Source organism: Ursus maritimus, unplaced genomic scaffold (genome assembly GCF_017311325.1).
Source record: "Ursus maritimus isolate PB19 unplaced genomic scaffold, ASM1731132v1 scaffold_7, whole genome shotgun sequence".
In the NCBI taxonomy this organism is placed as follows: Eukaryota; Metazoa; Chordata; class Mammalia; order Carnivora; family Ursidae; genus Ursus; species Ursus maritimus.
The window spans coordinates 34,395,899-34,410,601 of record NW_024426885.1 but is presented as its reverse complement, the minus strand read 5'-3'; the positions used below and the strand labels follow the sequence as shown (position 1 = coordinate 34,410,601).

General features: G+C 35.5%; 1 protein-coding gene across 1 annotated transcript in view; it reads left to right on the top strand.

The window, feature by feature from the left end:
• Window positions 1-14,703, top strand: part of BTAF1 (B-TFIID TATA-box binding protein associated factor 1) — a 126,051-nt gene that overhangs the window by 41,219 nt on the left and 70,129 nt on the right. The window contains exons 5-8 of the mRNA XM_040624685.1: window positions 698-812; window positions 3,084-3,230; window positions 9,181-9,344; window positions 12,245-12,381. Coding sequence (XP_040480619.1) covers window positions 698-812; window positions 3,084-3,230; window positions 9,181-9,344; window positions 12,245-12,381 — 563 coding nt within the window. The remainder of the gene's footprint in view (window positions 1-697; window positions 813-3,083; window positions 3,231-9,180; window positions 9,345-12,244; window positions 12,382-14,703) is intronic.

The window sequence follows — 14,703 nt, the reverse complement described above, 5'->3', positions numbered from 1 at the left end:
CAAGTCAGTTGGGATTTTGATAGGAATTTTGTTGAATCAGTAGATCAATTGAGGGAGTATTACTCTCTTAATAGTATTAAATCTTTAGATCCACAAACATGAGGTGAGGTGTCTTTCTGTTTATTTAGATCTTATTTTAGTTCTTTCAGTGGTATTTTTGAATTTTTCTTTAGTTTTCAGTATATGAGTCTTGTACTTTAAGTTTACATTTAAGTATTTTATACTTTTTGGTGCTAGTATAAATGGGATTTTAAAAATTTTATTTTCAAATTGTTTATTGAAAGTATTTAGCAAAACAGTTGATTTTTGTCTGTTGATCTTACATCTTCCAATCCTGCTGAACTCATTTGGTCTTTCTGCTAATTTTTACAACTTAACCCGTTGTATTAAGTAATAGGACTAAATGAATATACATTCTGCTTTTTACTATATTAAAAGGTAGGTTATTTTTTAAATGTACTTAATTATTTTTTAACTAAAAGTTTCCTGTTTTTTAAGGCATGGTGATATTTCCTGTGAATGATAGAATCTTGTAAATGATATTAATAATTCCAAGGTGTTTTATATAAATTTTTATATAAAGTCTGATGGCTGCTAAATTATAAATTAATAACAAGTAAATTTATATTTCTCTGTTCTGGTTACTTTGAACAAATAATATTTTTGGTATAATTATTTTATCTTATAATTTTTTAAGGTATTGATATATTTGAGGAGTACAAATTGGGATACCCGGATTGCAGCAGGACAAGCTGTTGAAGCTATAGTGAAAAATGTACCTGAGTGGAATCCAATACCAAGAACCAAACAAGGTGCTGTTGAGTGATAAAAGTATTTTGCAGTAAAAATCTACCTATAGAATTAACTATACATTTTATATTTTAATAATTTTGATTTTAATTTAAAGACTTAATTTTCAGGTGCAGCTTTGTCAGGGCAAGTGACAATGAATAAAGTGATTTTCACCATTTTTTTTTTTTTAAGATTTTGAGAGACAGAGCGCACAAGGGGTGGGGAGGGGCAGAGGGAGAGGGAGAAGCAGACTCCCTGCTGAGCATGGAGCCTGATGTGGGGCTCAATCCCAGGAACCTGAGATCATGATCCAAGCTGAAGGTAGACAGCCGACTGAGCCACCCAGGCTCCTCTTCAGTGATGCTTTTAAAAAACTACTAGATAAACTATGTTTTCATATATATATTTTTAAATTATTAACTGTACAGTATGCTTGATTTAAAGACATTGCTTCCCTCAAGAATTTACATCCTAAGAAAAAGAAACTAAATCAATGCAGCATAAATATTTGAAGCAGTGTTTTTTCTTGTTGCTGTGAGAATAGTGTAATTATTTTCTAAATTTAAGCACAATTATGTATGGATATTTGGAGGGGGGAATCTTTAGTTTCTAATGTGTCCTTTAGATGTCTTGTAGTGGAAATTATTTTTCTGATTGCCTGCAACAATATTTAAAAATGAACATTTGCTTCAAAAAATTTGTTAAGATATACATTTTAGTTAAGTGGAAAAAAATTTTTTTTTATCTCATTTATTTGTCAGAGAGAGAAAGAGAGAGGAAGGGAGGGAGCACAAGTAAGGGGAGCATTAGGCAGAGGGAAAAGCAGGCTCCCCGCTGAGCAGGGAGCCTGACGTGGGGCTCAATCCAAAGCCCTGGGATCATGACCTGAGTGGAAGGCAGACGCTTAACCAACTGAGCCACCCAGGCATCCCTTAAGTGAAAATTTGATGTGATTCAACCTGATTTCATTTTCAAGTCACTTTGATAACATCACTATTATCATACATTTTAGCTTGTCTAAAATTTTTGCTTTACTTATCTGGCACCTTTTATGTTGAGGAACTATTAATTTGTCCTCTCTCATCAAGTGAAATATATAACCAGAAGGAGTTGTAACTTGTTTTAGAAAGGAGCTTTTTCTTTTTTAGCTTATTTTCCCTGCTTATTTTGGTATATACAGACATATTAAAACTCAGATTCTTTTTACGAAACGGTTACACCAGCACTAAAATTTATGGTAAGATTGCTTGTCATCACTGGAAAACTTAAAATATAATTATACTTTCGTTTAATAAATGAATTATGTGCAAGTACTAGCTAAACAAACTATTAAGTCAATGAACGATTATAATATATTTAAAAATTTATAATGGCATAACCTTTTTTGGGGAGGAATATAAAACATTTTACGTTACTTTTAGGCCTCAGATGGATATATAATTTTAGCAGTTTACCAGGAGATTATAATTTGCACATATTATGAGGAGTCCTATTGAATGAATATTTGCTTTGTGTCATAAATATTCCTTAGAGGGATGAATTATGCTTGTTAGCTTATATATGAATATATTCTCTGAATATGTTTGTTTTCCAGATTAGCACTATGGTGAACTCAGGCTGTTACCTGGGTTACCTGAGTTGCTTTGTGTCATAGATATTCCATAGATACAGGGATGAATGGTGCTTATTAGCTTATATATGAATATATTCCTCTGAATATGTTTGTTTTCCATATTAGCACTATGATGAACTCAGGCTGTTACCTTGGTAGTATTTTCAAACAGTTAAACAGTAACTGGAGACAATATAGTTGTTTTCGCAAAAAAAGATTCTATTTATTTGTCAGAGAGAGAGAGAGAGAGTGTGTGCCTATAAGCAGGTGGAGCAGCGGGCAGAGGGAGAAGCAGGCTCCCCATTGAGCAAGGAGCCCGATGTGGGACTCGATTCTAGGACCCTGAAACTGACGCACCGAGGCGTCCTGATACATACGATATTTAACATACATATTTCAATATGGGATGCATTTCTTCATATAATAATGTGCTTTTGCAGTGAAAAGCAGCTATAAGTACACTCACTGATATTCTGATAGTTTGTACAAGGGGAGTCACCAACTAAATAGTTTATTCATAAGTAAGACTTGATCATAAATAAATCCACAATAGCTTTTTTTACTTCCTCTGCCTTTTACTTTTCTAAAAATGTTACACAACCACCCCAAGTAATGCTGTTCTCTTTCATTCTACACTTTGGCTTTATGATCGAATTAAATATTTTTCAACCTCATTTAGAATCTACTTCAGAAAGTGCTATGGAAGATTCACCTACTACAGATCGATTGAATTTTGACAGATTTGATATATGTAGATTGTTACAGCATGGGGCATCACTTTTGGGATCTGCTGGTGCAGAATTTGAAGTACAAGATGAAAAATCAGGTATGTAGTAGTCCTGTAGAAGAAAGTCTGAAATGTTTGTGTTCAGACTAATTTATCACTTGGTATGCTACATATCAGTCATGCAGAATCTTAATAGATGTTACAAAATGTAAATTGACTGAAGTTGCAGTTGGGGAAGGGGAGGCTTTGTGGGTGGAGAAGATAACTGAAAGTATTTGGTCTGAAACTATACCATATGAATATTTTCCTCCTTTTAAGTGAATATGTACCATGTCTATACTTGTTAATAGATACATATTAGTATTTCAGCAGGTATTTTATTATGTAATAGAGAAATTATAAAGTATACCCCAAGAGCCTTGGTTGAATAGATTTTAAAAGCCAGGATTAGTACAGTTTGTGATCCTGTTTTCATAATTCTGGACATTTGAGAGGCTTTATGACAGTTTTCTTTTTATCATATGTTTTAAAAATTTAAATAATTGGATATCATGCTGAAACACTAAAGCAAACACTAAAAATGAAAAATTAAATCTTGGATAGGAAATCGTCCCATTGTCTTTAAACTTACAGAATCCATCTGGATATAAAATCTTTTGGCCATTCAAGATTGATGCCTTGAGTGGAAAAAACCTTGATGTTTTTAATGGATTTCTGTAAGTAAGTTGCTCTTTGACTAAAACCAAAACAGAACAGTTTTTGTTGCTAATAAAATTAATCATTACTCAAAGCATATCTATCTAGTTAAGTTAATGAAATGATCACTTTTTCATTTTAAAGTCAAATACCCATTTACTCTTGCTTAATATGGTTTCTGTTGAAAGATCTCTGGTTAACCTCAGAACAACATAGGTCGTTGAAATGTGCAGGTCTACTTATATGCAAATTTTTTCGATAAACACAGTATGGTATTGTAAATGTGTTTTCCTTACGATTTTCTTAATGTTTTCTCTAGCTTAGTTTATTGTAAGAATATTGTATACAGTACATGTACAAATACATGTTAATCGACTGTTTATGTTATTGGTAAAGCTTTTGATCAACAGGAGGCTACTGGTAAAGTTTTGAGGGGGGGTCAAAGTTATACACAGATTTTCAACTGCTTGGGGGGGTTGATGTCCCTAATTCCCATGTTTTACAAGGATCAATTGTAGTTTAATTATTTTTGGAGAGAATTAAGAGGAGAATTTGGTTAAGTTCTAGAAAAACATAGTTTTTCTAATAAGGGGGGTAGAAGTCATTTAAAAAACTTTCTGATTTGAAAAAGTTCTCTCTAAACAGTAAGTTTACTAATTTTACTATTGTACTCTTGTCAGAGATCATTAGACCTTACCCAGGAGTAAAAGTCAGTGTCACCAACCATTGTCACTTAAAAAAATATGTGTATTTTTGGGTCTTAGCCTCAAGATTCAGATTTAATAGATCTGTGGAGAGTTCTAGGACATTGTATTTATTTTGTTTTTATTTTAATTTTTTCTTTTTTTTTTTAAAAGATTTTATTTATTTATTCGACAGAGATAGAGACAGCTAGCAAGAGAGGGAACACAAGCGGGGGAGTGGGAGAGGAAGAAGCAGGCTCATAGCGGAAGAGCCTGATGTGGGGCTCGATCCCATAACGCCGGAATCATGCCCTGAGCCGAAGGCAGACGCTTAACCGCTGTGCCACCCAGGCGCCCCTTTATTTTAATTTTTTCATTTTTTATTTAAATTCAATTTAGTTAACATATAGTGTATTATTAGTTTCAGGGGTAGAATTCAGTGATTCATCAGTTACATATAACACGCAGTGCTCATTATATCAAGTGCACTCCTTAATGCCCATCACCCAGTTAACCCATCCCCCCACCCATCTCCCTTCCAGCAACCCTCAGTTTGTTTCCTATAGTTAAGAGTCTCTTGTGATTTGCCTCCCTCCCTGTTTTTATCTTATTTTTCCTTTCCTTCCCCTGTGTTCATCTGTTTTGTTTCTTAAATTCCACATACGAGTGAAATCATATGGTATTTGTCTTTCTCTGACTGACTTATATCACTTAGCATAATACCGTCTAGTTCCATCCATGTCATTGCAAATGGCAAGATTTCATTCTCTTTGATGGCTGAGTAATATTGCATTGCAGACGTAGCACATCTTTATCCATCCATCTGTTGATGGACATCTGGGCTCTTTCCATATTATTTTATTATTAACATATAATGTATTATTTGTTTCGGGGGTACAGGTCTGTGATTCATCAGTCTTAAATAATACACAGTACTCACCACAACACATACCCTCCCCTAATATCCATCACCCAGCCACCCCATCCCCCCACCCCCCTCCCCTCCAGCAACCCTCAGTTTGTTTCCTGAGATTAAGAGTCTCTTATGGTTTGTCTGCCTCTCTGGTTTCGTCTTGTTTGATTTTTTTCCTCTCTTCCCCTATGATCCTCTGCCTTGCTTCTTAAATTCCACCAAGCAGTGAGATCCTATGATAATTATCTTTCTCTGATTGACTTATTTTGCTTAGTATAATGCCCTCTAGTTCCATCACGTTGTTGCAAATGGCAAGATTTCAATTTTTGATGGCTGCATAATATTCCATTATATATATGCATAATATTCCATTATATATACACACACGCACACCACATCTTCTTTATCCATTCATCTGTTGATGGACATCTGGGCTCTTTCCATAGTTTGGCTATTGTGGACATAGCTGCTATAAACTGTGGGGTGCAGGTGCCCCTTTGGATCACTACATTTGTATCTTTGGGGTAAATACCCAGTATAGTGCAGTTGCTGGGTCGTAGGGTAGCTCTATTTTCAACTTTTTGAGGAACCTTCATACTGTTTTCCAGACTGGCTGCACCAGCTTTCATTCCCACCAACAGTGTAGGAGGGTTCCCCTTTCTCTGCATCTTGACCAACATCTCTTGTTTCCTGACTTGTTAATTTTAGGCATTCTGACTGCTGTGAGGTAGTATCTCGTTATGGTTTTGATTTGTATTTCCCTGATGCTAAGTGATGTGGAGCATATTTTCTTATGTCTGTTGGCCGTTTGTATGTGTTTGGAGAAATGTCTGTTCATGTCTTCTGCCCATTTCTTGACTGGATTTTTTGGTTTTTTTGGGTGTTGGCGTATGGTAAGTTCTTTATAGATCTTGGATACTAGACCTTTACCTGACATGTCATTCGTGAATGTCTTCTCCCGTTCTGTAGGTTGCATTTTAGTTTTGTTGACTGTTTCCTTTGCTGGGCAGAACCTTTTTATCCTGACGAAGTCCCAGTAGTGCATTTTTACTTTTGCTTTTGGAGATGTCTAGCAAGAAGTGGCTGCAGCTGAGGTTGAAGAGATTGCTGCCTGTGTTCTCCTCTAGGATTTTGATGAATTCCTGTCTCACATGGAGGTCTTTCATCCATTTTGCGTCTGTTTTTGTGTATGGTGTAAGGAAATGGTCCATTTTCATTCTTCTGCTGTGGCTTTCCAGTTTTCCCCAGCACCATTTGTTGAAGAGACTGTCTTTTTTCCATTGGGTATCTTTCTTGCTTTGTCGAACATTAGTTGACCATAGAGTTGAGAGTCCATTTCTGGGTTCTCTGTTCTGTTCCATTGAGCTATGTGTCTGTTTCTGTGCCAGTACCATACTGTCTTGATGATTATAACATTGTAATACAGCTTGAAGTCTAGGACTTTGTATTTAAAATAAAAAATAATCTTTGGGTGACTGATGTATAACCAGGATTGGGAACCCCAATTTTGAGCAACTCATATTTTAATGCTCTTAAGTCTCAGTATGCTGATTAGTGCTCATTTAAAATTCTCTAATTAGATTTTCTTTACATGTCTGTCTATCTGTGTGTGTTTCCTCATAATGAGGGACACATACATGATTAGTATAGGTGCTAGTCTGATTTTCCTTTGCAGTTGTATAGGTTATTTTCCCCTATAGGACTTTCCCTGGAATGAGAGGACTGATTTTGGGTTCTGTGTATGTGTCATGGAGTTGTGATCTGGCAGTTTTCAGTTTTGGATGCCTAGTGTTTTTCCCTCCAGGTTAGAGCAGTCTTAATTTTTTTTTAAAATAGCTTTATTGAGATATAATTCACATACCATACAATTCACCCTTTTTTAAAGTGTACAGTTCATTGGTGTTTAATACATTCACAGATATATGCAGTCAATTTTAGAGTATTTTCCTTATCTCAATAAGAAACCCTATATCCTTTAGCTGTGAACCTCCTATGCCCTACTTCTTCTGTTCCCTTCCAGGCCCTAAGCATCTTTCTGTCTCTGCCTATTCTGGACAGTTCCCACATCTAATATGTGATCTTTTGTGGTTGGCTTCTTAGTGGTGTGTTTCCAAGGTTTATCCACCCTGTAGTATATATCAATACTTCTTTTGTTTCCCTAAATAGTTTTTATTACTGGATGTATCAGTTTTTTTAATTGTGGTAGAGTGTATATAACATAAAATTTACATCTTAACTATTTTTTAAGTGTACAGTTTGGTAATATTAAGTACATTTACATTGTTGTGAGCCAATCTGCAGGACTCTTTTCATGTTGCAAAACTGAAACTTTATCCACAAAGGATATATTTCAAGCCTGAAAGTGTATATACTGTTTTTTCCTGTACATACAGAGCCATGATAAAGTTTATAAGCTAGGGACAGTAAGAAATTGACAATAATAATGAATAATAAAATAGAACTATTTTAACAATATACTTTAATAAAAATTATGTAAATCTCTCTCGAAATATCTTATTGTAATGTACTGACCCTTCTTGTGATGTGAGATAATAAAATGCTAGGTGATGAGATGAAGTAAGGTGAATGACATAGGCATTGTGATGTTGCGTTAGGCTACTGTTGACCTTCTGACAATATGTCGAAAGCAGAATCATCTGCCTCTGGACTACTGTTGACTGTGGGTAACTGAGACCATATCACGTGAAACCATGGATGAATGGGGATTACTGTACCCATTAAACAATTCCCATTCCTCCCTCCCTCTAGCCCCTGGCAACCACCATTCTACTTTCTGTCTTTTTGAATTTGACTACTACTCTAGGTACTTGTTATAACAGTATTTGTCATAACAGTATTTGTCCTTTTGTGATTGGCTTGTTTCACTTATTGTAATCTCCTCAGCGTTCATCTATGGCATAGTATGTGTCAGAATTTCCTTCTTTTTTTTAAGGCTGAATAATATTCCAATGTGTGTTTATACCACATTTTGTTTATTCATCCATCAGTAGATACTTGGGTTGCTTCTGGTTTTTGGTTATTGTAAATAATGCTGCTATGAACATGGGTATACAAATATCTGTTTGAATTTTTGCCTTTAATTCTTTGGTTATATACCCAGAAGAGGAAATACTGGATCACATTGTATTTCTATTTTTAATTTTTTTAGGAACTGCCATACTGTTTTCCATAGTGGGTATACCATTTTACATTCACACCAGCAGTGCACAAGGTTTCCGGTTTCTCCACATCCTTGCTGTGTTGGGGGGCCCGTAGGTGGTGTATTAAATTAAGAACATGCAGATTATGACCTGCTGAATGAGAATGCATAAACTACCCATGGAGTTGACATGTAGGTCTTCAGCTTCGAGTTCCCATTTTGGGGAAGTGAAAACCCCAGGTTGTTTTGATTGAAGGCATGATTTCAGTTCACTCACACAAAGGAAATAAAGTCACACTGGGCGTGGAGCCTACTTAAAAAATAAATAAATAAAATTGGTTTATTTCCATAGGAATGGATCTCATTTTACATATATGTGATCATTAACAGTAGGGCAATGGGGGAATCTCAATGAAAAGTCCTAGAGTGTTTTGTTAGGTAGAACACTATTTTTTAATCATAGTTACGACTCACAGAGATTGTGAGTATGGTTTTATTGTAATTTTAATAGCTAAAATTTTTAATCAAGTTTGGTCTTCATTTATTAGAAAACTTCTTACCTGATTTGGAGGAAATGTATTTCTTTTCTGTTTAAAGGTGAAGTGGATCCTAAGGAGAGGATAGCACGCCAACGGAAACTATTACAGAAGAAACTTGGTCTTAATATGGGAGAAGCCATTGGAATGAGTACTGAAGAACTCTTCAATGATGAAGATTTGGATTATACCCCGACTTCAGCAGCCCTTGTAAACAAACAACCTGTAGGTAAAATCTTTGGTTGTTTGATTGCAAGTAATAATACGAAGGTTTTGCCTCATTTTACCATGTAATTGCAATTTAAAAAATGCTGTTCTTAATTCTGCTCATTGCCGCTTGTGCCACCATAATTAGTGTCTTCTTAAATGGATTTCTAACAACAGATTCTTAAGAGACCGTAGTTCAACCTATGTTGTAGATTCTGAATTGACTGTTGGATAAAAGCTGTGGGAGACCTTTTAGGAGTCACTGCTGTTGAGGGATCTTAGTTGCTTTTTCCTTCTGTTCTTTAGTGAGAAAAAAATAGTAAATGCTTGAGAGAGTGGAAGATAGTAAGGGCTAGCTAGTATGATGCTCCTAAAAATCTTTAGAGCTATGACTTACTCTTTTATTTGAGAAGATAACCGACATGATAACAAGAACACTTTCAAACAGTACAAAAAGGTATACAATATGAAGTAAAAGAAGTTTTCAATAATTGATGGACGCCTATGTTCCCATACCCCACAGGCAACCCTTTATAAATTACTTGTACATATATACACGAGTATTTGTGTCCTTTTAAGCCATATTTACCTTTTCCCATTTCATATAGCTGAATATATCAGTATATACAGATTGATTATATATTTTTTTGATAGCTTCATGCTCTTTTGTTGTATTGGCTGTATTTCTCCGTTTTCTCTACCAATTCCTGTTGGATGCCTATGTGCTGCTACTGCCTTTTTTTTTTTTTTTTTTTAATGTCCCAACTATTTAAGCTCCAGTAAAAACTGTGGCTCTCTGCTCAGAAAAATTCACATGCAGGTGAAATATTACCATTCAAGGGATTTAGTATTCTTTCCTCTTGTCCCGGCGGTATCTTTTACGGCTTCCTGGTCCTTGTTAAGAATTCCTGCTTTGTAGTCTTGAAACACTTATGTTCTCTTTCTTTTGGCCTTTTCCTTTGCCTTTATACTAGTTGTTCTCTAAAGTATCAGAATTTGCAAACTATTATTTAGGGTTAAGGGAGTATGTGTTAATGAAAAACTTTTGCAGACAAGAAAATAATTGGCAAATTCCAGAGGAAAAAAGGAAGAGTATAAAGAGGCAGGAGATATAATGACACCAGGAAGGAACAGAAAGAAATGGGGTACGAAGGGAAGCATAAGGTGTAAATAAAAAGTAAAGAAGAAAATAGAATAAAGGAAGATAAAAATGTAGTAATGTGATCACAGTGTGGTAATTGTGTATGATATAAGAAAAAAGATGGGCCAGGTATATTAGAGAAAATGGGCTATAGACAGAATAGTTGTACATGGGATGTGCAACAGCCAGTTTGAGGTTTGCAGGATCCAAGTTGGGTTGGCCTTATATGTCATGGACCTGTGGTAGGAGTTGCTTAATGTTACTTATTGTCTTAGGTTCATCACTGCATGTATTTATGCCAGTCCATATGAGTGACCCTGATTGGTTGTCAAAGTGTGAATATCAGTTGAATCTTAAATCACTTGAGAGCAGAAAGGATTTTTAGGCTTGAGTTCAAAGCATTTCTACCTCACAGCCTTTATGATGTCATGAATGGAAAAGACAGCAAAAATAGTAGACAGGGCCCCGGGTGACGCAGTCAGTTGAGTGTCTGATTCTTGGTTTCTGCTCAAGTCATGATCTCAGGATCGTGAGATTGAGCCTGAAATTGGGCTCCGAGCTCAGCAAGCAGTCTGCAGAGTTTCTCTCTCCCTCTCCTGCTCCTTCCTGTGCACATGCATGCACGCACACACGTTCTGTCTCTTAAGTAAATATGTAAATCTTTTAAAAAACCCCAAAAAACATAAAAGCAAAAAACAGTAGACAGTGATTGCTTAAGAGGGGAGGAGCAATATGGGCTAAGTTAACTATAGAATGCTGGATCACTTATGGCTGTAATTTTTAGTATTTTCAGCAGATGATTATTAGTTTCTTTTTTTTTTTTTTTAAAGATTTTATTTATTTATTTGACAGAGATAGAGACAGCCAGCGAGAGAGGGAACACAAGCAGGGGGAGTGGGAGAGGAAGAAGCAGGCTTATAGCGAAGGAGCCTGATGTGGGACTCGATCCCATAACGCCGGGATCATGCCCTGAGCCGAAGGCAGACACTTAACCGCTGTGCCACCCAGGCGCCCCGATTATTAGTTTCTTTTATTGATGTTCTCTATTATAACTTTTGGGTGGTATTATGGTTATTTATTATTTTTGTTTTGTTTTTATTTTAAATCCGGTATAGTTAACATACAGTGTTACATTAGTTTTGGGTGTACAGTATATTGATTCAACAGTTCTGTACGTTACTCAGAGCTCATCAAGATCAAGATAAGTGTACTTTTAATCTCCTTCACCTATTTTACCCATACTTCCATCCCCCTCCCCTTTGGTAACCATCAGTTTGTTCTCTATGATTAAGAGTCTGTTTTTTGGTTTGTCTCTTTTTTTTTTCTTTGTTCGTTTGTTTGTTCTTTAAATTCCACATATGAGTGAAATCATACAGTATTTGTCTTTCTCTGACTTATTTTGCTTAGCATTAACCTCTCTAGATCCGTCCATGTTATTGCAAATGGAAAGATTTCATTTTATATTCAACTGTATCTATATACTGCATCTCCTTTATTACTGTGGTTATTTTGTGGGTTATGATCATATATTTGTGCCACATCTGTGACAATAAAAGTTAAAACACAAGCATCTTTCGGGAATTGGAAGAATAGGGAAAAAGGAAGAAGAGAGTGAAATTATGGTAGAGCCATACAACAGAATAGCATGATACTGTCAAAATGTGGTCAATATGGATATAGTGAAATTTATATATAGACATAATCCTCTTCTGAGGCTAAGACTATGGGTATTTATTTTAACTTCAGAAGTTAAAACAGTATTCTTTTATTCTTTTAGACTCTCCAGGCAGCTGAATTGATTGACTCAGAATTTCGAGCAGGAATGAGCAATAGACAAAAGAACAAAGCTAAAAGAATGGCCAAGTTATTTGCAAAACAGAGATCCAGGGATGCAGTGGAAACTAATGAGAAGAGGTAGTAATCTTTTTTTGCTTATTCATTTAAAATAATGCTGCTTTGTAGCTTAAATCTGTGTCTGCTTGATTTTTAAAAACATTTGCTGACATTGTCTTTGGCTGTGGAATATCATTTGGATTGTCTTGCTCAATTGTCAGAGATTATTTACTATTACTAGGGACTAGGACGGCTTCCCCGGAATAATTTACATATGCAGATTTTTTCCGTACTAGTTTCGACCTTTGGATGGAGGCTGAAGATCTTCCAAGGGAAGTGCATTCTAGGTAGAGAGAACAAGTGTAAATGCCTTAATCATAGACTATTCAAGAAACAGAAAGGCAATGTGTCTAGGATGAGTAGACAGAAGTGAGGGTAGACAGTGAGGTCAGAGAGATGATCTAAGGGCCACAAGTTAAGAATGAGTATAGAATTGTCCCAGTGTTACGTCTTCTGCCTTCCAGCCTGGGGTCTAGTAGGTAATAATGCAGGTTTGTTTACCTAATCTTGTTGTAGGAAAAACTCTGGACAAAATCACTGTTCTCATTTTCTTAATGAAATAATAAAAGTGGTATTTTGTGTATGGTTTGAAACAGCATTTCTTAGAGTTATTCAAAACAACCTTCTTCAGAAACACTTTGAGGGATGTATTAAAATACAGATTTTCATGCCACACTTTGCTGTGTTGAATTAGGATCTTTAGTGGTGGTCTAGAAGTATTTGAGTAAAGGATAAATTAAATGCATGAGAACTTAAAAGTTTTTTTTGCGGGCGACAGAACCTTTTGTTTTTTTCCATTCATATAAAGCTAAAAAAGTAAGTGTCCACGGCATTTATTTAAAGACTAGGCACAAAGGTGGAATAAATAATGAACATCTACTTGGTATAAATTTTTACTTGTTAGGTTGTTTTTTTGGTGGGTTTTTTTATTATGAAAATTTCTATTAGGCTTTCTTAAACTACAGGGTTTTTTAAGCGAACAACTTACTAGGATGATATGTAGTAATCTAATCAGTTTCTTTTGGCTTTAGTCATATAAGCATGTTTACCCAAATATTTGAATATTGAAATAATCAACCGTATTTTTCACAGTTTATGATTCATTCATTCCACAAATATTTGCTGACTACCTTCTAAGTGCTAGGTACTGTTTTAGGCCCTCAGGATGCAGTGGAATAAAAAAAAAGATAAGAATTCTGCCTTCATGGAGCTTATATTCTAGAGGGAAAAATAAGTGAGGAAGAGGGGCACCTGGCTGAGTCAGTCAGTAGAGCATGCAACTCTCCATCTCAGGGTTGTAAGTTCAAGTCCCACGGTAGGTGTAGAGATTACTTAAAAATAGAATCTTTCTTTTTTTTAAAGATTTTATTTATTTATTTGAGAGAGAGAGAGAGCATGAGGGGTGGGAAGGGGAGGCAGAGTGAGAGGGAGAAGCAGGCTCCCCGCTGAGCAGGGAGCGCGATGGGGGGGTACCTGAGCCAAAGGCAGATGCTTAACCGAATGAGCCACCCAGGTGCCCCCAAAATAAAATTTTTTTAAAAAAGAAGATAAATAAGTAAATATAGTGTATATATATTTATATATCATGTTAATGATAAGGGTTAGGAAAGACAAAGATAAAACAAGGAACACGTGAAATGTTTTGTGGGGAGTTTGAAATTTTAGATAGGATGGTCAGGGAGGGATTCACAGAAGTGACTTTTCATTAAAGATCAGAAAGAAGTGAGGATGCTAGTCCTATGAATATTTGGAAAAGACATTCCAAGTAGAGGAAACAACAGGGCAAATGCCTGGATGGAGAAACATGCCTAACAAATTCAAGGACAGTACGGTGACCAACCAGTGTGGTTAGATTGGAGAGAATTAGGGGAGGAATAATTGGGAGTGAATTAGGGGAATAATAATTAAGAATGATATTAAGGAGGGTCAGATTTCTTTCATCACCTTTAGAAGAAATGGTTGGCCAAATAAATCATTAAGATGGAGGGATATTTCTAGAGAATAATGCTGTATATACCTTAACTGTGATAATTGTCCTTTCTTTTAATACTGAATAGTTTTATTTGCCTTCTCTTTTGTAATGTTTTACTATTAGGCTAGCCTTAATATTTTTGTTTTAGTCCTAAAATAACATTCCTCAGATTTTCTGGACACATTTTTCATTGGTCAATTATCTCTATGTTTTTCAAGAGCTAGTAGGATTATAGTATGTTACTCAATATATTAGTTTCCTCCAGGGTCCAAAAGCCTAGTAAAGTTATGCTGGGCCAGATTTAGGTTGTTAGACCAAGACAGTTTAAAATAAAAAGGAGAAGAGCAGGTTGTTGAGAGTAAGTAAAAAAG